The sequence below is a fragment of the Nyctibius grandis genome, chromosome 4 (genome assembly GCF_013368605.1).
Source record: "Nyctibius grandis isolate bNycGra1 chromosome 4, bNycGra1.pri, whole genome shotgun sequence".
Taxonomy (NCBI): domain Eukaryota; kingdom Metazoa; phylum Chordata; class Aves; order Nyctibiiformes; family Nyctibiidae; genus Nyctibius; species Nyctibius grandis.
In genome coordinates, this window is record NC_090661.1 from 45,536,607 (window position 1) to 45,563,057 (window position 26,451).

At 35.2% G+C, this 26,451-nt stretch overlaps 1 protein-coding gene across 1 annotated transcript in view; it reads left to right on the forward strand.

The window, feature by feature from the left end:
* Window positions 1-2,489: 2,489 nt before the first annotated feature.
* TTC6 (tetratricopeptide repeat domain 6) overlaps window positions 2,490-26,451 on the forward strand; it is a 63,655-nt gene continuing 39,693 nt past the window's right edge. The window contains 8 exon segments of the mRNA XM_068397369.1: window positions 2,490-2,940; window positions 4,058-4,075; window positions 8,689-8,801; window positions 9,613-9,705; window positions 14,349-14,479; window positions 17,813-18,022; window positions 24,737-24,845; window positions 26,262-26,363. Coding sequence (XP_068253470.1) covers window positions 2,490-2,940; window positions 4,058-4,075; window positions 8,689-8,801; window positions 9,613-9,705; window positions 14,349-14,479; window positions 17,813-18,022; window positions 24,737-24,845; window positions 26,262-26,363 — 1,227 coding nt within the window.

Here is a 26,451-nt window from a genome sequence, read left to right on the forward strand (position 1 = left end):
AAATTCCAGTGCTTTGAGTTCAGATTATATGTGGGAAACTCTTTTCTGACCCCCACCCTTACTGCTATAAGCTGCTTCACTTTGTGTCCCAGCCAGCCAGCCTTCTTCTTGGGAACCTGGTCAATGTGACCTTGTAGGTTTATGTCATAGTTATGACCATCTCAATAAATTCACTCTGACTTTTCACATTTTCTTTTCAATTATATGTTAATTTTTTTACTTCTTTCTTGAAGTTTGATGATTTTTGGCATGTTATCATCCCTATATTTGTTGGACATTGAAATGGTCATACATTTTCTTGGTCCACTTATACTTCATACTTCATGTGTGAAAAGAACTACTGTTAAAACTTAACTTTCACCGGATGGCTGTCAAATATATTTGATACCTCTGTTCTCTGAAGGACAGGTTAGTAAAACTGTAAGACATGGAGTCAGGATTCCTCTCAGAGATCTGGTTTCAGACTTTTTGCTTGTGTTAATACTTCAGAGCTGGTCGGTTTATGGAGGCTGAGATGGCAATCCCTGCTGTTGCAGGCAATCCCTAGTATTGTAAATTAAATCCCGATGATAGCAACTTTATTGATGACAATAAAGGAGTCACACGCAGCTGAGTTGGGCTTGCATCTCCAAGCTGACTCTTTGACAATTAGAAAATTAGTTTGACAGGAAAAAAAGCATCTGTAATTGTATCTAGGAAGCAGCTGTATTGCATGGCACACAAATTCCCAGCAATGCCGTTCTGACATTTGGTTTTCAGGGCAAGACTTTAAACAGCCCGTGACTGACAGCAGAACAAGGTTTGCCATCACACACAGCAGAGCGACGAGGCTGCGGTGGTACAGCCAGCCCCGCCCGCACCACGGCCTGCGGGAACCCCGGGCTGAGCTTGAACGTTTCTAAAGTGATCTCCGGATGGCGCTGAGACTTGCGGACCTGCGGATATAAGCTCACTCAAGGGACTAAATTCTCCCCAATGCCCCACACGTAGGAGACTTCACGCACCCGTCTCCCACGGGGGAGGTCACGCCTGCCGCCTGCGCCCCACCCGCGCCGCCTGCGGGGCAACCCCACCCCGCCGCGGCCCCGTCCGGGCCCTCCCCAACGGCAGGGGGCGCTCGCTAGGGGTGGCAGCCGGCGCTGCCCGCTCTCTCCCCCGGCGGGAGCCTCGTTCCTCGGTGATGGGGCGCGTCCTTCCCCCGCCCTTCTTCCTCAAGAGGGAGCGGCGGAGGCGGCGGCTCTTCCTGGGGCTGCGGGCCCGGCTCCTTGTCGTCCTCGGGGCCGCCAGCGCCGTGCGGGGGGAGACTAGCAGCCCTCCTGCGTGGGGCCTGTGTCGGTGCGTGGCGGGGCGCAGCCCCGTGCCGTGCCTCTCCGGCTGTGGGCGCTGGGGATGTCGGGCTGTGAGGTACTTTTCTGAGGGGAGGGAGGTCCTTTGCCTGCCCCAGGGGGAGAAGTGGGGCTTGGAGGAGCCCGAGGTCACTGTTTTTTGTAGGTGGAAAGCTTTTTGTGGTTACTTCGAGAAAGCGATGAGCTTTATCCTTTCTCAGTTTTTTCTCTATTGGGAGTTTCTGTCCAACTCCCCATTTATTCTCCCAAAGATAGAAATGGTTCAGTTGTTTCCTCAGGTAAAATGCTAATAGCTATTGCTGGTGCTTAATTATATGCATTTAGAACAGTCTTGTTAAAATCAGTGGGGCCCTTAACAAAATGAAGTAGTCTTTGCAAGACTGGGTTCTGTGTTGGTGTATAAAACACAAAAACTCATTTCTGTTTGAATTTACAGGCTGCAGACAGTAGGAGAAAATTGCTAGAAAACGAGCACTTTGGACTGAGTTATGTGGAAGAGCTGAATATGATTAAGGAACATGAGACTATATGCAGGGAATCTCAGTGGGATAGTCTGAAGATCAAACAAGCAATAGTTACTGCTCCTAGAAACGTGAGCATTTAGCCCGTACTGGAAGTTTTAATACCAGATCAATCGCATCAGTTAAGAACATTATCCTCTCCAGAGGTCAAAGAGTCCGCATAAGCCTGTCATGAATATAAATAAAAATATTCCTAGTTAATTCATTGGGTGTTCTGAAGTTCACAGAAAGAAAGGATATCTTCTGAAGTAAGAGACATGAAAAAACAAACTCCTGATCTCAGGGTGATGACTCAAAGAACTAAATCTGTGGAAGAAGACAGTGTTGACAAAAATCAGAGAAGATGCTCTGAAAAAGTTAACAGAGAAAATGCCACTTGTAGTCATGAAAGTACAGTTGTAAAACTACCAGTAATAGCATCATTTGCAGGTACCACTAAAAAAACTGTAATGGTCAAGCACCCAGCACCACCTCAGAAGCCAAATTACTGCAGATCTAATTTTCACATTAATAGCTCCCCTGCCTCATTAGAAAAGACAAAAGCTGTTAGTAAAGTAAAGGATAGAGTGCGTATGCTACAGATGGATCCCCAGAATTTAAAAAGATAAAACTGAAAAAATAGATGTTATTGACTAAAGACAGTGATGAATTTAGCTCTACAGATTCTGATACAAGTAAAAGCATTTCAAGAAAGGGAAAAATAACAAGGGAAAGCTGTAAGAAGAGCAGCAGAGTGCTTTCAAAAGCAAAGCAACAAGATTTAGATGTTGAATTGGGAAGAATGCTGAGAAAAGGAAGCAGGCAGCTAAGTGTGAGGTCTGCTCGAGAACAGTTGGAAGAGGCAAGAGAAGTGACTAGACCAGACACTTCAAAAATATACGAGAAGAACTTCCAGCAGAGCAAACCTGCAGAGCCTACTTCCACACCAGCATTGCCTGTGAAAGTGGTTGCAAGGTCTATTGATGAAATAATTGCTTCCCTGCAGTCTACTTCTCAATCTCCCTCAGACCAGACGATCAAAGAACTCCTGGAGAGTGCTCTTGGCCAGAACTACAACATAAAAATGGAAGCAGGTGAACCAGAACAAGAGCAATATTTTTCTCTTGAGTAAATATTACTTTTATAAGGATTGTATATTTTTTTTCCAGCTCCTACAATGTGTTACAACACAGAAGCCAGACAAAACAAATGCATAAAGACATGAATGTATCATAGGATAATCTTCACTGTTTCTTCTGCCAGTTTTTTTGATATCCCTTAAAAATGAAAATGACCTGGTATCAAAATATATTAAAACATAGGCTCTTTTGAGGTGTTATTTGTATTATACTGCTTATAGTTGAATACATCTTTTTCTTTACCTTTTTTAAGATGACATATTCCAGTCTGACAGATGAAAAAGTGCATTAAATGCATTTGGGATATTGTTGGAAGTATTGCTTCTTTTAGTTATTGCTTAGCTTGTGAAGTCTTGATAAGACAAATTCTTTATTGTCACAGTTAGGTAGATTGTATAAGCAGCTGTAAGACAGTCCCTTCAATTAATTACACCAGGTGATATCAGTAATACTAGGCATCAGGTAGATGCTACAGAAAACTTCCCTAGATTTTCACCACAGGGTTGCTGATTAATTTGTTAACTAGACTAGTAACTTACTATCAGATGGCTCTTTGTCCTCTTAGCAAGACTGATAGTTTTTTTCTAGTGCCAAGAGGACTGAAACCTATGTCATGAAAATCACTGTCACATTTGGTATTCATGCTAGCACTTGTTAGGGATGCCATGGAATGAATAGACCCATGGAGGGTGAGCTACTCCTTTTCAGCAGCAGCTGCCTCTGCAAGGGAGTATGGAAGACTGACGAAAAGCATAGGAACCTGTGTTTTTGGGAGGTGATAAAGAACATTGTTTTCCACAACTGTCAAAATGCTACCTTTTACGATCATAAGAGTATCTCTTATAGAATGTGAGTGCAGTACTTTACATTCCCTTAATGTGAGATTGACTGTCTTTTGACTGACTGTTCTCTTTCCTTGAAATTTGCCAGTTGGGTACAAAAATACTTCAGGCAGATGAGAAGAGGGCTAGAGAAGATCCTGGAAAACCGTTTATTGTTCAACTTACCAGAAATAGCTATTAATGGTCGGTAACATGTGCTGAGTTGAGTGTTTTCTCTTGCTCTTTTACAGACATGTCTTATGTTCTAGGTAAGATTTTAAAAGTTTGGCCTCTAGCAAGTCCTGATTTTCTAAAATTGAAGAGCACCTATTTTCTGTTGTTTGTAGTGGGAACTGCTGGGCTCTGAGCTTTGAAAGTCTAACCTCTGGAGTTCTGTGACGTTTAGTTCTTTATTTCTAAAATTTACATCAATCAGGTTCAAAGTAAAATGAAAATTTGAACTTGATGATGACTTTCTGGTCCAGTTGTTTGTTGTTTAATGTTTTTTTAGGTATGGACATATGGACACTAGTGAGGATGAATGAGACCTTTGCTGATTACATTTTTTTTTTTTTTTTTTAAATCAAAGGCATTTGCAGAAAGTGTCTTTTGAACTTAAGTGACCTTATAAATAGGATGAAGACTCTAGCAATTCTTTATTGTTATGCATGGTTTATTTACTTTACATTGAACTTCAAGGCTTGCCTTCTCTAATGAAGTAAGAAATGTATTCTTTTAAATGAAATCGAAATACCTAGGAAAAGAACAGAACTACTGAAATAAAAACAAGCTCTCAGAATTAAATGTGTTTTTCAATTCTTACAAAAAAAAATTCTATTCTCTTTATCTTATTCTTGATCTTGCATTAATGACAAGTTAGCATTAATAGCTTGTGATATTGCTGTGGGGACTGAGAACTGTTTTTCCCCCGGCATCGAAAAGAGCGTTATCTGGGGAATAGAATGCCAGCTCAGTGGGACATTAGTACTTAGCCCTGTTTCCTTTGAGGGAAATCAGTTATGAATAATGATTCCTACCATATTTTCAGTTAAAAAGTAGAATTTTTATTATAAGAATAATATAGTTTCCAATGCCTGGAGTAATTTTATTGCCTTGAGGCTTGTTGCTACCGCTGAAGTATATTGAGTTGTTAAGTTATATGTTGGATTTAGTATCCATAGGAGGGTGTTTATATTCATTTCAGAAATGCGTTTGCTTGGTATTCAGCTTGTTGTTCAGCTTTCTTGGTGGTGAACCTGCAGCTCATCTTTAGTTAGTTACTGTTTTCAGCAGCTCAGTTCTTTGGTACCTCAGATGAGCTTGTGAAGGTGACTAAATGAACAGCATTTTGGTTCTTGAAAAATAACATCAGATTTGAATGCTTCTATTAAACAAGGACTATACAGTGTACCATACTAGTGGCAAGCCACCGTAAAATATCCTTTAATTAAAAAAAAAAAAATCTCTGTCTCTTGTCAGCTAATCTCAATAGTGAGGCCTTGAGAAGATTTTCTTTGTAATACACTAATACTTTCTCAAAAGTGGTTTGATGGAGACTAATTATTGTCAAAATTCAAGAAGAGAGACACTTGTATTTTCTTTGCAAATACAACTATTTGCTTATAACTTTATAGTATCTCACTGTATATTCCTCTATATGTTCTTTATATTTCAGCTGACATTAAAATTATGCAGCAGATCATATATTGCTTTCTGATAAAACAGTATTTTTAAGAGGCTTATTGAAAATATTTTTTTCCCTTTAGGTGCTATAAGGTGTATTCTGAGTGTTATGGAAATGAACAAGAGATTGACTTAAATTTGTTTCATTTAGTTCTCTTAAAGTGGGAAAACCCTAACTCTTCCTATTGGTTTTCTTATTTTCTGCTTACAGGTGGCTTGTGGAATGTTCTTCTCACGGTCTTAGCATCCGTTAAAATGTAGCTAAATCAAGACCAAGATGCTTTTTACTATGAGTTTGCTATTACATTATTAATTCCTGAAGCACACGTTAGTGGCTATGCTCAATAAGGTTAATCATGGCAGAGAAAAGGCTATAGCACTTCCTGCCACTTGCTGAAGGGAGATGCTCTGTCTTCAGGCATGGACTCTACCACTTCTGGACACATGAATTTTTTTTTCTGGAACAGTTAACTCATATTACTTAAGATTTTTTTAAAAAAGATGTCTTATTTTCATAACATTGCAAGAAACTGCCTAGGGAGATGTGTTGGGTAGATGGTGTACACGTGGGGACTGCTGAAATCTGTTTATTTCTTCAAAGTTACCAGTGCAAGTAACTAAAAACAATCCAGTTGTGCAGTTTGTTACATTTTATCAATACTTTCCAGTTCCTTATGATCATTAGGCCCATGTTACTTCTGCTTGTCTTAAAAATGATACAGGCTTTGTGGGGCAAGGATTATCTTTTTTACCCTGAAGCCTCACGAAATGGGGAGACTAATCCTCATTAGGTCAGTATGCTGGTGTTATGAGAACAAATTGTTTTGAATCAGATAGATTGTAATCTCCCAGAATTTCAAGCTTTATCAAAGTGGTACAGGGTGATTGCCTATGTTTGTGTATAAATAATTTGTATAAATTCACCATGTTAAAAGAATGTTTTAAAATATTTGTATGTTCACACATCTAGATTGACTTTGTTTTGTCATTTATCAGGGTCGTTTCTGCACTAGTGACAGAGACTTTTCTTGTCAAAACAGAGAGCAAAATAATTTATTTTAATAGCATGTAACTATCAAATGAGGAATCAAAGAAATACCAGGTGAAAATGTTTAAGATACATTTAGAGGTAATTATTAAAAAAACCCCAAACAACAACAACAGCCTTAATTTTCTGTATGTCCTGACTCACAATGAGTCTTTTCAGACCACAGACATACCAAAATGACTGTGGTTTCTAATGAATTATCAAGGTTCTCAGATACCTGAGTAGTTTTCTACACCTGCAGGAGGAATGCTATGGCTAATAACGCTGTTTTTTAAAGGCACAGTAGAAGTCTCCACCACAAGGTTAAAAAATCAGTGCAGGAAAGGGCTTCCTCAAGAATGGGCAGAACACTCAAGAACAGATTCCCACAGGAGTCAAGAGTTCCACAGTTCTCAACACTTTTATTTCCCAAAGTGAGATCACACCTCTTTGGCCTTGTTTTTCTTAATGCAAACACACAGCCCATAGTACATATATACACAGTACACATCCTTTTATTAAAATAACACAATAGCATTGTGCCTGCAATTCTCCCATGGGGAGTGGACAAAAGAAAAAACATTACACCCAACAAAGGGAAGCAATCACATAGCATGTACAGGTGTCTAAAATGAAATTAAGATAATATTTGCTCATATAATTCTGTTGGTTTTGACAGAACAGGAAAATTAATATGTAAAGTTGTAATTTACATATTACGTCAGGGTTTAGCAACATAAGTTGATCCAGTCTGGTTGAATGAAAGGCTTTGTGAAAATTTCTCTTTGATTCCATGAATTGGATAATAAATTGCATGGGGAAAGAATTGCAGTCGACTAAGATGGATTGTAATAGTTAATAGGTCATGGCAATGACCCTGTTTGAAAATATGCACGTGTTGCAAAGAAGAGGAAGGTTATTTGGTATGACTTGAGAAGATAATGCTGAATCTGTTCCTTTTAGTCTGAGTTGTTACTACATTCTTTTAGTTCCTTACGCTCATGGTGCTGAAAAAATATGTAATATGTTTTTTTTTTTTCTTAAGCTGTCTTTTCTGTCAAAGGTGGATAAATTACTAAGGCTTTGATTAAAAGCAAAACACCAATGTGTGCAATGTTCTGCAAGGCCATAGCGCTTTATTGCTTTATAGTTTACACTTTTGGGGTATTATACGCATCTATCAATTTTTCATTGGCCTGCAGACTCTTCCTTTTTTTCTTTTTCATTTACTAATATGCAAAAAAAACAATGTCACAGCTCAGAATATGCTTCTTACGTGGTAAGATTAAATGTAGTATTACATGCAAAAAATCCTAGGCATTAAAAAAAATTAATATTTTTAGGTTGCTCAGTGGACAATACACTCAATGGAATAAAAATTCTACTATATGGAAGATTTTTACATTAAGAGAGCAAATGGACACTTGCAGTGCCAGCAAAGGATTTTTTTTGATGAAAGGACAGACTGTTTCTAACACGTATTCAGCTGATAGCTTTAATGCATTCTTGCATCAGTTTGTGGCTCTGAAATATTTTCCCCAGAAATATTAACATTTCTGTAGCATTTCTGAAGAACTGTATTCTAAAATGAAATGTCATTTAGATGTGATACTTCTGTGTGTTACTGTTATCTTTAAAACTTGGTTCCTCAAGCCTGTGTATGGCACAAAGGGTAAAGTGCGTGTGTGCTGAGTTACATACATGTATGCTAACCAGGTGCTTGGAAAGCACACTGTCCTTAAAACTACCTGGATTTTATTTCTGTTTTTTTTTTGTGTGGATATGCTGTAACCAAAAGGGGACTTGTTGAACCGTTCCTTTGACGAGAAAGAATAATATGTCTGGGAACTGAGAACAACTTTAAATTTTGTAGTAGCTTTTTTGCTAGTGGAGCAATTATAATTTTTTCCTGTGGAGAAAATTATTAACTGAAAATTGCACTCAGCTTTTAAACTTCTCTACTATAAGGAGTTCCATGGAGAAGTTAGTTATAGTGAAGAGTTAAGCATGTGTATAAATGTTTGTAAAACATGAGCCTAAGATAATTTGTCTCTGAATGTACTTGTTGCTTTCAAACTGATTTGTGTAATGAAGACCCAAACTTTAATTTATGCATATATATTGTTTTGGTATTGTTTTGTTCTGTAAGGTAGTATGAATAATTTTTTTTAGCATTCTTGTTTGACACTGGCTTTCTTCTCTTTCTTATACAGCAGGCACCAATTGAACATGAGGAAATAAAAACTGAATCTCGAGTCCTGCCAAGTTTTTGCCAAGCAAGCCTGGTAACATTCTGCATTATCTAGGAATGTTAAAATATAAGTTAATAGCGCTTCTGTTTGCTTGCAGAGTTGTTAAGATATGTAGTTCATATTTTAAACTGACAAAACTGGGAAGGAAATTAAATAGTCCTTGAAAACATTTTGGTACTTCATAAATTATAAGTATACCTTTATTTTTCTCTTTCTTCCTTTTGTGTCTCTTGTTCATTCTTTTTCTTGTGGGGTTTGATCCTCCAGCTGCTGGATATAAAGAATTTCACTTTTGTTAAGTAGCATGCCTATTAGGGCAATGGAATCATAAGGCATTAATCTATATTCATATATATTAGTGCTCATTATTCTATGCCTTTCATTAAAAGTGTTTTTAAAATGTAAATATTTAAACTTACATATGGTTGTGGGTGCTTACTGTTTAGAGGCATTAATGTTTTATTTGCTTTAAAGGATGATAGATCTCTTGATAAAAATTTCTGATGTATGTTTCTCCTTACATTTTGGAAGTGCAATTTATAGAAGAAACAGACCAGTTCTTTGATAAGAAATCTCTGTAAATATTATTATTTAATGTTAATAATTTAGGTCCTTTGTCTATTACTATATTTATTTTTATAAATTGAGTTAGCTGTTGAGGAAATATTTGGCTTAAGATAAAATTAATACAGTGTTCTAGGTGCTTCATAAAATTCATGGTGATGAAAGAATAATTGCATATAATAAATATTGTACTGAATTACCTGTCAGAGAGCACAAAAGTGTTTAAAAAAAAAATTGTACATTCACCTTTTACGCTGAATTTCCAACCCTCCCACCTCAGAAGACACCAGTAGTCCAGAAAGAATCTCAAGCAGCAGAAAATGAATCTTGGCCTAAAGATGAGCTGTTAACATATAATAAGCAGGTGAAGCAGGTAAGCAGGTTTAGTACTATTGTGAGATAGTATTAGTTTTCCCATGCTTAAGGTTTGCATGCTTTAGAGCATAGAGAAATCTGCGAGCTATTTCCTTACCACCTGCCCTTTAAAAGATGATTTTCTATAAAACAGGTCTTCATACTGGTCTTGCAGCTTAAGGTTAGAGGAAAAAACAAATTAAGGTTCATTCGGTCAGATGTTGGGTTAGGCTTTTCTTTATGAGATTGGAAAGAAGATTACAAATGAAACAACATATAAATAGAATCCTAATCTACATTTAACAAGTGGATGCCTTCCTGGAAAATGGCATAATGCTCAGTGTGCTTTTGGTTTTGCAATATTTCACACATGACAAAAAACTGTCATTAGGATATCGACTCTATAAAGCTCAGATTTTTAGTAGAGAACATGTATCAAGTTTATGGAGACAGTACCACGGAGGACCAATTTGTTGCTAAGACGAAATAATGTCTTTTCCCATATGTTGTCAGTTTCTAGCATTCTGGTATTTCAAGGGTATAACTAGATACTAAAATAAAACCCTAACCTGGTTCCTTCTGTGGCTTTGATGTGAATGATTACTTTGCCTTAAAGTTGTTATACATGCTTATTGTAAAACAGAATAACACTATGTATTATGTGTATAATGTGAAGGACAACCAAGAATGGATGTTTCCATTAGGCAGTGTTGTGTGCAGAGATACCAGATAGCCTTGGCCTAAACTTAAATAAATGACATGTAAACAAGGTTGGATAAGGTACATGGGAAGACAGATACAGGCGTTGAAAAGAAGGAGATAAAGGGACCAAAATGAAAAGAGGATGAGCGACACACATGTGGGATGCTTCTTGATGGCCCAGTATTTGCGAGTATGTTGTTTCAAGGTCTAGTCATCATAAGGCAGAGGTCTAGTCAAAATGAGAAACCTTCTGAATGTCTACGGGCCTTGCTTCAGCTACTTCTTCAGCTCCTTCCACTGACTGTAGTTTGGCCCTGATTGTGTCTCTTCAATGTGCACAGAGAAAGGGATAGAGAGTGGTAGGGATACACCTAGAATTCCAGAGGATTAGCAACCAACTTTCCTGATCGGTTTTAGGATAGCCAAGAACCAAAGAAGCACACAGCTTACCCTGAAGAGCTAAGGGACAGGAGAGCTCTGGGAGTAAGTCACAGGGAGATGACAGAAACTCCCCATCAGTCCTGGCACTGCATTCTGCGATGGGGCTACAGTGGACATGAAGTAGAGCCCTAAGTGATCTGGTGATGCTGGTCTCAGCAGTTCCAGTTGGCAGGCTTTCTTCTACAACTAAGGATTCATATTTCCCAGCAACTTTTGTGGTAGTAAAATTATTTCTGTTAGATGGGTTAGAATTCTTCTGTTGAAGAAAATGGATGAAAATGGAATTATATTACTTTTTAAAAATTCTGATAAATTAGAAAAAATATTGTGTTTTGAAATTTTCTTTACAATATTTGTCTGTCTATAGGTCAGAAATGTTTCTAATCCTTCAATAACTGAAATCTCATGTGCCATCTGTACTTGGCTATAATGTTTTATATAATTAATATTAACAATGATGTTTGCAGGTAGCTTTAAGAGTATACTCTGCAACATCAGTTGATCTGTTGGTTACTAAACTAAATATGCTAAATGATGTGTAAACAACACACAGTACAATGTTACTGATGGTAATTGTTATAATATTCAGTATTAGCGTAGTAAGATTATTTATTCTAAATGATATACTATTTGCCAATGGAACAGTTTCCCATTTATTTAAGCAGTACTGGGGTACTGTGATGATGTTCTTACAGTATTATTTTGGGCAGCATGCCACTTCTGTAATGCACTGGTGGTATTGTTGCAACAACACGCATCAGTGTGTGTTCAGTGATGTTAGAACACAAAGTAGTTTGCAAGATTGGCACCTGAAAAGATAACATACATTTGGTTCTATTTAACATGAGCACTACATAATGTAAATATATTATTTAATTTGAAAGTGCATGCTTTCACTTTTATACACAGAAAAAATAATGGAGACAAAATTTTAGAAAGAGAAATGGTTTTAATAACCCATATGTATTAGCTAAATGCTCTATTGTATCCTTATGAGAACTATTTCTGTCAAAGGTCACGGCAATGTACTGTATATTAGTATATCTATAGAACACTATTCATTGGCATGTTTTTGTGACATCTTATTTTTGAAATTATTTTGCTGTGCTTAGTGGGCTGCATGGCCCATGTAATTTCAAGATATATTGATTGTACAGATGAACTTGCAAATTCGGTTATACACAAAACAGTCAGATGAAAAAATGCAGATATTTGCTGTAATTATGTGATTTTATGTTACATCTATAACTGAATTACATAAATATTTTGATTTAAAAGTTGCATGTTACTTCACTGGTATTTCTGCAAAGAAAATGAAATAAAATAAGGGATTATATACATTTAAAATGTCCATCTATTAGTAAGCGTGTTGGCTCATGTTCTCTGATTTTAGGCTTAAAGGAGCTCCCCTGTGCTTAGTATAGTCTACATAATTCATTAGCAAGAATGTGTTAAGTCCCCCTTGATGATCTATTTCATGAAAAAGATGAGATCACACAACTTGGGCTTATGATTTTAAAATAGCAGTTGTTGTAATTTTAGTTCTGGAGGTTTTCATTAGCCATATTGGTGTCTAAGATATCAACAAGTTGTTGTTGAGTATCTTCTGTTACTCTGGATATCATACGTAGCTTTTTCTTTTCAAATTATTTGAGTATCTGGGCATTCCAAAAGCTGGTAATGGCACTGCAACCAATCAGGTTATTTTTGTTTTTTTTAAATTGGACAAGAGATCATGACAGAAACATTTACCTGACATTCAAAAGCAACAAATCATAGTCTTATATTTGGCTCATTTTAATGAAACATTTTTAGGTAGACATACTACTTTCCAATTTTCTGTATTCCTTATCTTTCGTGGCCTATTTTCTCTAGGTAAAAGTTTGATTGACTTCCAGTTTCTCTGGTGAACATCAAATATCTGACTTTGGTCCTTAATATTTTCTCATGTATGTGATGATAATAAACAGTGGTGTTGGTTTCAAAAATAACCTAGCAATATATGAAACCATTTTAGCCTTTTCAGAAGGTAGTGACTCATTTATGTATCTGCTACAGTTCTTTTACTTGGTGATTAATATACTTGTTTATGAATTATAAACTTCCATAATGTTTTCATGCAGTGATTTCTTCTAAGAACTTAAATACTGCTGAAGTTATCAGTAGACATAGACATTGTGCCCAGTTATATTCTTGGATAAATAAAGCATGTGAGTGGACAAAGAAGAGTAAAATTCTATGCTTTTGTGATTAATTTAACCAGATATGTGACTGCAAATCTTAATTAGGCATTTGGTCACAACAATTGTATTATTTTGATTCCTATAGGCTAGCCAGCCTTACAGAAGTAATTACTATGGTGTATCAGGAAAAGCTGGGCAAAAAAGTGGACTTACTTTTCATATTGAGGGAGAAAATTTTTTCAAGACAAAGCGCTTTAACATTAGTTTTCCCCACTGTGTTCTGTTTCTGTCTTTGTTATGCTATGATTGTACTTGTTTATTTTCCTGAACCTGCTTTGGTGTGTTATGTGTGCAAGCTTTTAAGTGGAGTTCAGAAGAACCCTTTTTGTTGCTGGCACTGCAAGTCTGTTTTAGGAAGATGTTTAATGGTTTGCAGCAAAGAGAATTGTGGAACAGTTGAGGTTGGAAGGGACCTCTGGAGATCATCACAATGTGGAAAAAGCAGCACAAGTGTATAGATTCTGAAGCTGAGTTTTATGAAACAGTTGCAGACTGTTTCGGCAGCAATGATGATTTCAGTAGTTCCTTTTTTTTTGCTCTTGCTGCTGGATTACAGTGATCTGCCCTTGACAAAATTTCTATGGGAGGACAATCTACAAAGGGAATCAGAGATCTAGATTAATTTCTGCCTTCCTTCCACACTTTTTTTTACTATTTATTTCAACATGGCTCAGTTATCTGATGTATTTCACAGTGTGAAAAAACAATTTTTGACACAACTAAGCAGGTGGTGCTCTAATAAATAGGAATGAGCCGCTGTGGGTGGAAACAGTAGGAATTCCTTACATCTGTATTCCTGCTGAAGTTCCTGTATTTAATAAACATAACCTTGAAGAAACTTTTCTAAAAATGTTATCCTTTAAACCATGCATATCTGTTTGAATTTGCATAAAAACATAATACAAATTTTAGATGTGTTCATGCTCTTCTAAGTTTAGTAGTTCTGAATAGTAATGTTATGATTTTGATGCTCGTTTGATTATTCTCTTTGTAACATATTGAAATACAGTCATCTTATACGCTATTCAGAAATGCAGTTTAGGTAGGGCACATTGTAAATTTTGTTTTATCACACTGTTCTGCTTATTCTATATCCTGAATAGCTGTGGGTGCTGCTGTGATCTGCATAGTGACAGCAGTTCTAAAGTACTCTAGTTAAATTGAATTGTGTTTTCTGATGGTCAGAGTTGCTTGTGTGACATTGCTCTTGTGAAAATATCCATATAACTCATCAGTCTGTAACACTGTGTTTGTCTTCTGTTCATGAACATTTTAGGCTCCATCCTTGGATGTGCTAAAGGTGGAAGGAAAAGCAATATCAAAAATGAAACCAGATGAAGTTGAGAAAGGGCTACAAGAGGAACATGACTTACAACAATCTTTGCCTCCTCAGGCTTCAAATGTCAAGTAAGTTTTTAATCTTATTTCATTATTATAAGAAAAATACTGAAAATATGTTAGTGCATGGCATGATAGATAAGTTTGGAGAAGAAATAATGCCATTCCCCCAAATTTGGATCTGAACACTTGCAGTTTGTGATCTAAATTATTAAGTTTAGTTTGGTATCTCTAGTTTTAATTTTCTATTTATGTCCTCAAAATAGTTCTAACTTACTGTTTTTAAAATCCAGAGAGCCTATTCAGTCCTGCTGTATGCAGATGAAACTTCTCTTGACTGCAGCAGAATCTGAAGTTGCTTATGTGGGGGTTGAATTTGTCCATACAATTCCGAGCATAATCTAATCAAAATAATTAAGAACAAACAATGGAAAATACCACAAATTTAATATAAGCAATGCCAGCTGTAAGTCATCATCTTTAAATAGAGAAGATGTATTAAAAATTCATTAACTTGAATTTGTATTACAGTCAGTGCTTGTCTGAAATTCAGGAGATTTTACATGGAGAGCTGTAATTTAAAGACAACTGGTTATTACCTTGCTCTTGTCATAGGTTGTATCTGTCATTCTGTAGTAGAAGAGCAGATTACAAAAGTAGTACAGACCGTGTCCTAATTTAACTGAACCTGTCCATGCCATGTCAAGTGAGACCCTTCTGTTTTATGGTCTTCAACGCTAACAAGTTCTTTATAGATACCTTTGTTTAGATGTACCATAGGTTGCTTCTTCACTTCTCTATTGAGGTTTAAAAAAAAAAAAAAGGGAGGGGGGGAGAAGCAGCTTTAATTATTAGCTTTTGTTGTTGTTAGGGTCCTGAAAGGTCTATTGGTTACAGAAGAGAGCCTTTTTATGGCAGGCCTAAAGTTTGTAAATGGATAATACTTTCAATTAAGTAGCTGAGAATAGTCATGGGAAAAGAATGCTTACGTTTATGAAACAGTCAAATTGGCATTTAAGTGACCCTTTGCATGCCATTGCTTATCTGCATTGCTTAAAGATCATTTGGTTAGCTAGATTATATATTAAAACAAATAGTGTCAACAGACAATGAGTGTTTTACCTTCAATAAATACTTACTGTCAGATTATCAATGGTGCAGAAACTGCATGATTTTCTAAAAAACCTGTATTTAGTGCATTAAGTGAAGGTAATGTAGGCCACACACATAGTATTGTTTTTTCATGTCCCCTTTTTTCAAAGAATGATAAATAGTCTGTTTTAGGAGAGTGTGTGCTGTAAAAACACTCACCTTTACCTGCAGCCTGCACCAAATATTTCAGTTTACATTGATAAAGCATTCAGTTAGTTCATTCAATGAAATTATCAACTTCTATACAAGAGCAGTAACTATAATGCAATTAAAATAACATTGAAATTGTTTTTGTTTATTTAAATTAAAAGGCAAAACTTAGAGAAAAAGTTCCTAGAGACTTTTAAAATTATTTGCCTGCCTTCATTTACAGAAATCACTCCAAATGTTCAAAAAAGTTCGAAGTTAAACTGTTTGCCATCTATTTTTATTTTTTATTTTTAATTGTGTGGTAATTGCATTGCAGAGAAAGTGAACTATGTTAGAGCATCCTGAGGTAAATACTATAAACATTTATGAAGATTATATACTCTATTGAGTCAAAAAAGGAGTGTGAAATATTTCTAATTTTAAATTAATGTCATCTACTTATTAAAGCACTGATCTCTGATTTCTCACTCCAAAACAGTTACTTATTTCCATTTATGTTGTAAAGGTATTCAATTATTTAAAAAAAATTTATCCTTTGCCTTAAATGGGGTTGCTGTAAGCATGCCTTAAATCCTAATCAGTCTCTTGTATTGAGTCAGTTGAGTTGCTTTTCAAACTCGATATTTCATTTTTATGTTTAACTTTTGCATTTTATTTCATAACCTTGACCCTGTTCTCATTCAGGCAAAAATGCCAGTGATTTCATTAGAGACTTTGGATTGTAAGATCTGGTGAAATGATCTTGTTGAATCGTGAAGTAATTAGGCTCTTTTCTATACATTAAAGTTGTATAGCTTGACAGAAAGTATTTTGAGCAGTTCTAATTGAAATAAAAAGACTTATTGACAATCTTTCATGTTGGGTTGTCATATGCCTATAAACTTAGGGACTCAAACTATATTAATATAATGGAGATATACCTGGTATATACTTGATGTGATAATTTCTTGATTGTCAGTTAAATTTCTGTTATATTACACTGATTTTCGTGTTTTTTTTCTTTACATGTGTGATTTTTATATTTTACTTTTTTTGCTGTCATTATTTTTCAGAAAATGTAAGCAAATACAAAATATTATTTTTGTAACTTAAATATGTATTGCATGATAAATCAATCTTGTGTTTTTCCTTACTTCCTTTTTTTGGTTCTTGCTGATTTCCCCTTTATAGCATAAGACATAGTTCTCAGTAAAACAAAAAACAAAGTTGTAAGTGTCTTGTCTCAGAACTTCAGAAAAATAGTTAAACCTGAAAACTATTCAGTGTAATTTCAAAGTGGAATTTTAACTATTTTCATTCAGGATTTTCTCTTAAAATGTGAAGGCACTTATGAACTTTAATTAAAAGTAACATATATTTGGGGAGCCATTTCTGAGTTTTTTGCATCTCAGACGTTTTCCATATACTGCTCTTCACATTGTAACTGTCTTCATGTTAGCTATTTATTAACTTTGTAGAGTTCATACAGTAGCTGGAGACTGTTTTTAGAATTTGATCCGTGGCCTGTGGAAGTCAATAGACTTTCATCACCTTCAGCACAACTTAGATTGGAGGGATAAATGGTAGAATTTTTTAGTTATTAACTTTTCAAAAATAGTAAAAGACCTGGTGTTTCCTCTAAAATCAACAGCTGAATTGAAAAGCTAAGAAGTTCAAGTGATAGCATATCATAAAACTAATTTAAAGTTTTAAGGGTATTTACAAGGTACTCTGTCATGGGAGGGAATTTGCAGATGAATGTGTATGTAACATTTTATTGTAACATTTATTTACATTCCCAATTTAAATTGTAAATCTGCATTACTTAATTTTTCAGTGCAGCATGTGAAAGCTCTACTTGAGAGAGTAGAAGTGACTACTGCACTTATTTTTTACTTTAACATTATTGCCAACATTGTAGCTTTTACCTGTTTTTCTTTTCTAAATAATATGATCTCTACTTTTAGTAGAAATTACCAGGCACTTCATGCCAAGTATTTATGTTAGCAATTTGTATCCTATGGTCTGATGTGTGTCATGATGTAGTATTAGCTAAACTACATACTTTACAATATAGAGAATGGATTCTTAATTTCTTATTTTCTTTGTTTTAATTTCTAGAGGTCAACATTATCCAGGCATTCATTGTCTATGTACTGCTTTTCCTAGTTTTATATTGCCTCCTTATTTACAACTGGTTTCTAGAGTTTATCATACTTTAGACAGAAGAGGTCACAATATCTTATGTACAGCAGAGGACATGGACCATAAGGAGGAAGAACCAACGTGTTCCAAATATATTTATTTTAAAGAGCAAGCTGAAAGGAAAAGGTATGAACGTATTTTCAGAGTTACTATGATTTAATTCTGTAAGTTAATGGATTATATGTCGAGAAAAAACTTCCATGGTGTTTCAGTATTTGGTAGTTTCAAAGAAGTGGCAAAGAAAAAAATTTGAAAAAAAATTGCCTTATTTGGTAGATGTGTTTTAAAATAACTAGAACAAGGGTACTAAAAGGCTTGTATCTTACTTAGAACGTAAAACGTATTGTTTTTAAAAATAAATTGCATTTTGTAGACATATTTTAAGTTATATGTCACAATTTGGGTTGTAAATATATGAATTTTTATACTTCATTCTATTTACATGAAAGGTCCCATTGAAATAACAATACTGAGCAAATAGAGTAGGCTTTCTGTGGATGTAAAATTCTGCAATAGTAAAAGGTTTAAAGAGCACACCCACTAGCCCTGTATCACAGAGACAATCTTACCTCAGTCCTGATTCTACAAGCACTTAGGAAGAAGCATAACTTTAAGTAATTGAGTGTAGTTCTGTTGAGCTCAACGCATGCATGAAGTTAAGCACATAGAGAACAGGGACCTAGGATAAACTTGTAGTCAAAAGTATTCATTGCATATGTAAAAGATATTCACGTAATAACTGCAGGATCCTGCATCTTTCGTGAGTGAGGAGCTGAAGCAGAACAACATACATAATAGTTAATTTTTCTGAGATTGATGCAGCGTGTAAAAAGAGATCTGTCAAAAAATCTGTGCTATAAGAAATAGTGAGGAAATGTAAATGGATCTTGGAATAAGCCTACTCAATTTTATAATTTTATTATACTACCAATTTTTATATTTGATGGTAATGAATTCCTAAATCTTTGGATTTTTACGTTTTTTTGGGATGTATTTTGCACTAAAATAATGTACATGTGAATGAATATGAAGAATATTCTTTTTTCATTGCTTATTACTTCAGTTACATTTTTGCACCTTTCTAGTTTATACAGGAACATCAAAAATTTCATAATTTGAGCCTTAATACTCTCGAGTTTTTCCTGATGGTTTTTCAGACTGGCAGTTTGCTACTTATAGTTTCCGTGTATCACCAGCTCCAGAAATATAAAATTATTGCTCATAAAGTCTGTAGTGATCTAAAGAATGGTAGAGTGGTAAATAAGGATAAGGCTAGGTCAGTTTTACAGGGCAATTTGCGTAGCTTGTTAACGTGGGTTCACTTGAAAAACATGCGTTTTAGTGCAACCAAATGCAAGGTCATAAGGATAAGAACAGGGAATTAGGGTCATCCTTTGTAGGAGGGGAGATTGTATCCTGAAAAGGAGTAACTCTGAAAGGAGCTTTACAGTCTTGAAAGATAAGCAACAGAAGATGGCTGTGTGGTACTCTCTGAACTTTAAATTAAACATGTTTACCTTAAAATAAAGGAGGTGAGACATTAGCAATAATATAGAAAAAGAGTTTTGGTATTAGAAATATTACACAGAGCTTTTCTGTTCCAGGTAAGTGCTCTAACAACTGAGACAGTCATGTCACCACTTGTTCTCTCTCTTGGCTGCGTGACTTTTGCATTCCTTTCTGCTCAATAGCACAACTTCCTGCACCCAAAATGGTCAAATAATCTAATGGTGAGTGGGGTTTGAATCCTCAGATAAACAATGAATTCTCATTTCCTTGCTCTGTGCTTCAATAATAAATTATCATAAAGAGGTGGAAATCACCGTTCTGCCTTTTTTTTTCTGCCTTATAAAAAAAAAAAAAAGAAAATCACCTTTTTAAGGGTGGATACATCCACCCTTAGAAGAGGGCTCCATGTTCTGGATTTGAAATGGAGGGAAATTTCCACTTGCAGCCCCTGAAAAATCTAAGTTCCAGAGAGGGGCAGCAGATTTCCTGTTGGCTAAATCTGTGATTCTTCTTCCATATGAAGGTTTGTAGGAATGTTGTGCACTTAATGCACTTCACAGAGTGTTCCAAATACCATTCTAGGTGAGCAAGCAGAAGTGTCGACTCCTGTATGCGATCTCTCTTTCCTGAATAACAGTTCTGTATTAAGATATTTTAAAAGATCATTATGTTAGTTTTACACAAGAGATATAGAGTTGGTTTGAATATGTTACCTGCATGGTATAGTTTCTGATGCAAGAGGATTTGTTAAATGAAGACATAACAGACCCAGTATTTGAGGTTTCAGTCTAGACAAATTGAGAGTAGCTGTAAGATTTCAATGTATAGCAATGAAAGTAGCAGCTTCTGAAATGATCTATTACTTACAGCCTTTAAATCAAAAGTGGGTTTCTTTCTGGGGGATATCCTGAGTTTCACCCAGCAAATTGTGAGCTTGATGTGGGAATACATACAAAATTTTATTATCTGTATTATTTAGAAGGTCAGGTTGGGTAATCATGATGCTTCTCTCTGACCTTAAAATAGGAATCCTTAAATTGCTTTATGAAAGTTTTTAGTCATTGAATTCTTTTGATATAGTCAAGTTTACCCTAACCGTCAAGGATGGCATTATTTTAGGGTACAGTATTAGGCCCTTGATGTTTCTCTTTGTTTTTTGTGAGCTCCTGATTCTGCTAGGAATTTAGGTAGCATGTGAATATCATTCATGGCCACAATTGGAGTGTTTGCTTTTGACTCAGCAGCATTTTCTGTCTGTTGGACAGGTACAGAGAGAGAATATAAAGACTCAATGAGAATAAGGACACTGATCAGCACTGTAAGCAGGGGTTTCAGTATACCAACAGCCCAGCCATTAACTGTTTTGCAGGTCATGGTGGAAGAGGGTTTAAGGAAATTCTGAGAGTATAAATTGATGGCTGTAGTGAGCTTTTCTCAGATGTGAGAGGCAGCATGAGGGTGGGCCAAATGATGTTCAAAAAGGAAAAAAACCCAACCTTAGGAAGTCATTGATGGAGTCAGAAGTCACAAAAATAGAAGTTATCACTTTACTGATCTAGAGGTGACAAAAAAGGAAAGGCTGTGAAAATTTGAAAGCAGAGGAACATCTTATATTTGAATGAGCTTACCTTTTTCTATTCAAAGAACAGGATAACGTTCAAAGGAAGCAACTGTGATCTTTGCAGCAGCGTTTTGAATGAATGTGAATGGAACAAGGTGATGCTTGTCTAGGCTAAAGAAATGGATGCTGCAGCAAGCGAGATATGGAATTAGATACCAGACTTTAGCTTTGTAGAGAGATTAGAAAAAGACTTTAGAATTTTAGAATGTTGTGAAAGATACTTGTGTTCTGACTCTGTGTGAATGATGGGATGCTAGCCATAGTGATGATGAAAGAAAGTAGTGGGGAGGACATGAAGGTTGAAAAGGGGAAGGCTCATAAGATCCTTATCTTTCAGCCTTGCTGAACTAGCACAGCTTGACATCCCTAAAAGGAAGATCGTCTGATATTTTTGTTGGTGCAGAACAGTGATGAATCACGCTCTGATTCATTACCATGGAGAAGGAACCTGTACATGGTCTTTGACTAGAACATTACTAGAAATAGAGTAGAGGAAGAAGACAAGAGATTAGAGGACAGAACCCCTTGAAATACCCAGGAAGTTGAAGGAGTTAGATGGGAGTGGAACTAGGAAACATGAATTGTAGAAGCTATGGGAGGGCAGGATTTGAAGAAGAGAATAGTTTGGTTTCCAAGAAGTAGCCAACAGGCTGAGGAAATTGAGGGTGAGTCTGAGCTTTATGAATCAGTCGAGATTTATGGACATAGATTTTTAAATTCAGAGCTACATTCCCCGGAGAGGAAGAGAATTAAAGCTTAAAAAGAAGTCCATACCAAAATTTCTTGCTGAATTCATTTAATCCTTGAAATCTAGAAGACTAAATTCTTTGGAGCACTGCCATCTAGTGGCACCATCTACCGTCGTCTCCGGTTTTTAGGTTTTAAAACTGATTACCTTATGTGAGCCTTGAGGTCAAAGGTGTCATTTACCTGACACTAACTTAGGTCCGTTTAAGCTATTCACATTTCATTACTGACCAATTCCCCGCATTTAGCTAATTTCATAAATGCAAATGATCTATGTGGGGGTAAGCATGATTTCTGTGTAAAATTCAGTATATATTATATATATTTGAATTTTGATAGTAAAATTCAAATAACTTTGTCAACTGTTTAAATAGCAATAGATCTATTTTTTTTTTTTTTGTACTAGTTCTGAGTTCTTCTGTGAAAGAAACTTGTTTGACTGTAACAAAGTCCAAAGAAGCCTCCAGCGGTAGGATTTTATGGTAGATCAGATCAAGAAAGCTATACTTTTCTTGCTTTAAAGTCATCTTCACTATGAAAAATACCCACAGCCTTAAAAATGTATATAACTTTTCATTCACATCTGCAAAAAAGGACTTGCAAAGCATGGTGTATCAATTTATCAAGATGTAAACTTCCCAAAGTCAGCTGCAACTGTCTCCTGGGATTGACTATATTAAGTTTATTTCATTAGATAGCAAAGGTGCCTTGCTTTTGCTCTTCTGTTTAATCTTGGCATATTCTGCAGGCATCAGTTATCAGCGTTAAAAAAGCTACTTTTTTTAGCCAGGAAGACAAGTATTAAGCTAAATAAATATATTTTTACAAAGTTTATGTGTGGATAGTCAAACCTGTTCCTGGCAGATATCCTGCAAAAATTTCAAAGGGATTTGTAGCTTCATGTTATGTGTGTTAAGATTCCTTCATGCAGGAATGCCTGCATCTCCCTGAGACATTCTGATTTTAAGGTTTTTTACCAGCAGATGGAAACAGATTATTACTAGATCAGTATTATTATTACTTGGAACTTTCATCCATGTTGCTTCTCTCTTCCAGAAGTGAAAAGTCTGAATGTTGTTTTGCATCAGTTCACAGTTGATTACTTAGTATAAACTCCTTGAATTGAAAACTATTTATGACAAAAGTACCCTAAAAAGAGAGACAGCTCTTTTTATGTTGTTCACTTAAAACACTTTTAACTGACAAATGCTAAGGAATATTTTGATTCTTTTATACCTTTTTTGTGTCTTGTATAACTCACTTGACATTCCTTTTATGCAGACACCCACCTTGAAGAGTCAGAACCACCAGATACTTAGATGTAAAGAAGAACTAGGGGGGCCAAACACTTGTCAAAAGTTAGATTTTCAGTTCTTGTTTTTCTTCTCTTTAAGAAACAGGTCTTTTGTCAAAGCTTCCACTTGAAGAACGGAACATTCCAGAAAGAGTTCAAGAACTACTCCCAGATCTATAATCTTTCTCTCTGTGTAAGAACTACAACTTCTGGGCTGGTGCTACATTTTAAGAATTCCTTTTTAACATCCAAATGTACTTCAGAAGGCATTTTGTTTGCTAAATCAAATGGCTGGTTCTCTGTTAAGACCCCCTTGTTTACATAACATTGTGATAATTTAAATAGGTCTTAAAATGGAAATACATTGCAATTAACATAAATGAGAATCAAGTCCACTATAGCAGGTATACATCTGACAGTGAAATTGCAAGTAACAGAAGTTACACGCTTTAGTTCCATGAATGCACAAAGAAACTTCATTATTAATTTAGTGTTTGCAGAAAAACTACCCCAAACCTGATTGACACCAGTAGATGTCAGTGTTGGCATGTGCCAATGTCTTGAGAAAAGTCAAGTGTTCCATGTAATGTGCATTTTAATTTACATACATATACGGATACCTGAATATATGAAATTGAGTGTTTTTTCTTGTTCTTTTGTATATATATGTTACATATTTCAACATTTATTACATGTTGTGCTTGTAATTGCTAGTACAGTAAGAACTATATGAGAACTGAAGTAATTATTGTACTATAAAACAAGCTAGAAGAAGAATAGTGAAAAACATAAATGTAACTTCTACTCTCTGTTAAATAAAAATATTCATTATTTTTTTATATATTAATCCTGTAAAATATCTGTTTAAGTGATAATTGTTAATAGTTGTTGCTACTAATCTCTACAATAGTTTTACCAGCTTGGTAGTAGTAATGGATTCTTCAAATCTGAATTTCCCTTTAGAGGTGCCAGGAACAAAGGAAACAGAGGTAGAGGTAGATCAGTTATTACAGGATTTTAAAAAATAAATATATATATATATATGCACATGCATATATAAACATACTTACGAATTACTGTGTTGTGTAAGTGTTTGCTGTTTTTGGAAATTGAAAAATTGGGATGTATATTTACTTTCTAGAGTGAAATATTCCTTTTGCGAGGTGTTTATTTTAAAAAAGGGCAAACAAAAAATAATCAGAATCCAATCCCTAAGTAATCACAAAAGGTGCTATTCAAAACCAGCCAGACATTCCTGCTGAAATCATTTCTCTTTGGCATTTAAGTATACCTGACTGTAAGCACAGCACTTGAGTGGTGTATTTGCCATGCATGAAGTTATGCATGTAATGCATTTCATACTAATTTAGAGCTTAGTGTTATATTTTTCTTGTGACTTCTATACTATACACTATAGACCTGATCATGAAAGTAGTTTTAAAATTATTTGGTGTGTGACTACAAAAATTACAAGTTTGGTACCAGGTTTCCATTGTATGTTAAGTCATTTCAATGTTTAGTTTAGGGAAAAAAAAGTTTTATTCGTAATTTATTTCTAATTTGATTCAAATTTTATGTAATTTTCTTTGTCTTTATCAACAAAGCTATTTCTGTGCTGTTAATACTTGACATAATCAGACTAATTTATTAATTTTTTATGTTGCTGCAGAATTTGTTACGAAGGAGTTCCTATTTCAGAGCAATTCCAGAATAATCGGGCAGATGGGATTCACTTTCTTCCTCCTCATACATCAAAAAATCTAACTGAATGCCAAAAAGTAGCTGAATAGTGTCTTAAAAAGCCACAACTACAACTGTTAAGAGAGAAAGTAAGAAATAATTTTAATAAATGTGTGCTGTACAATCCTACAAATGAAGACACAAAATCTGGCGGGGGTGGGGGGGAAGGTGTGGGGGTTTTTTATTGTGTCATGCAACAAAAGAACAGAACACCTTGGAAATAGAGTTCTGATTTTTCAGCATTTGACAATATGCAATATAAAAATGTATATGGAGTTTTTAATCAATGGGGAGTGATGTTCTGAAACGTCATGTCTCGGTTCTTAATTCCTTCTGTGAAGTAATAAAATATGCTAATATGCAATTAATAACAAACAAAACCACTAAAAGAGTAAACCAGGTAGTTCACTGAGGCTGAAGAGCCCTATATGTCTCAGGATTTCTTTGCCCCAATTTCTTCATTAAAGGAAATTTTATTCCCTACGTATGAGGTAAATATTTTAAATGTATTTCGAGTGTATTTATATAGTGTTTTATATTTGTTAACTGTAATAGCTGTATTTTATGCTATCTTGTTAACACTTCTGTGTACTGTAAAGTATATAAGTCATTGTACAATTTGTAATAATATGTATTGAATAGTATTGTTTAATTTAATTTTCTATGATAATAAATGTTCTGGTAGTAATTATTCTTAATTATCACTTGCTGTTATCTTGCTTAATGTCTTTACATTTATGTTGAAAGCTACTTTTGCATAGTTTCTCAACTGCTGTTCTATGCTTGCAGTTATTTCTATCAAAGTGTAATAAAACATTTCTTACATTCAGCAAAGTCCATTTTAGAAAATACCAATGTTTTTGAGTTTTGAAATGTTTGAATGTAAAATCTCCACTGTGATTACATTATTGTGAGATTTGAGCCATTCATGTAAAAGGGCATGCCTATTGTATGCCCGTACTTGTATCCCTCTGCACCTTCATACGGCAAAAGTTAAAGAGAAACTAGCATTTCATGACCAGTTCACGCTCCTGTGCAAGAGATAAAGCACGCTTATGCATGGATTAATTGATAGCAGGAATAAACCTGACATACTTCCCCATCTCCTAGTCTTACTATGACTAAATTGAGAGCTGTGTTCTTGTTACTATATGGACTGCTCTGACTTGACATAAATTACCAAAGCTAAAGAAAAAAACTTGAGAGAATCAGGTAGCAATAATCAGTTTCCTCAGGTCTCTTGCCTGTTTTGCACCGTATAATTCTTGATCACGTAAAGAACATGCTCCATCAGAAGCCTGGGATAAATGGCTTCTGTGATGTTGGTCTTGATCATCATAAGTCTTTAGCTCAAATACGTTATAGGCTTTATTTATCTGTTACTGTGGTTTCTATAGCTGACTAAAATAGCGGTATTGCACATATTAAAATATGCAAATATATTAATATTTCAGAGCAATATTATTGAGGGTGATGTATTTGAAGACTTTTTCATTGATCATGAAGAAGAGTTAGAAGCTGAGCAAGATGATCCTGATTTCTATGATTATGAACTGGTGTGTATTACAGTACAATTTTTTTTAATGTAATGTAACACTAAAAATTCAGATTAGCAAAACGATTCATAGGTTGAAGATCTAGTCA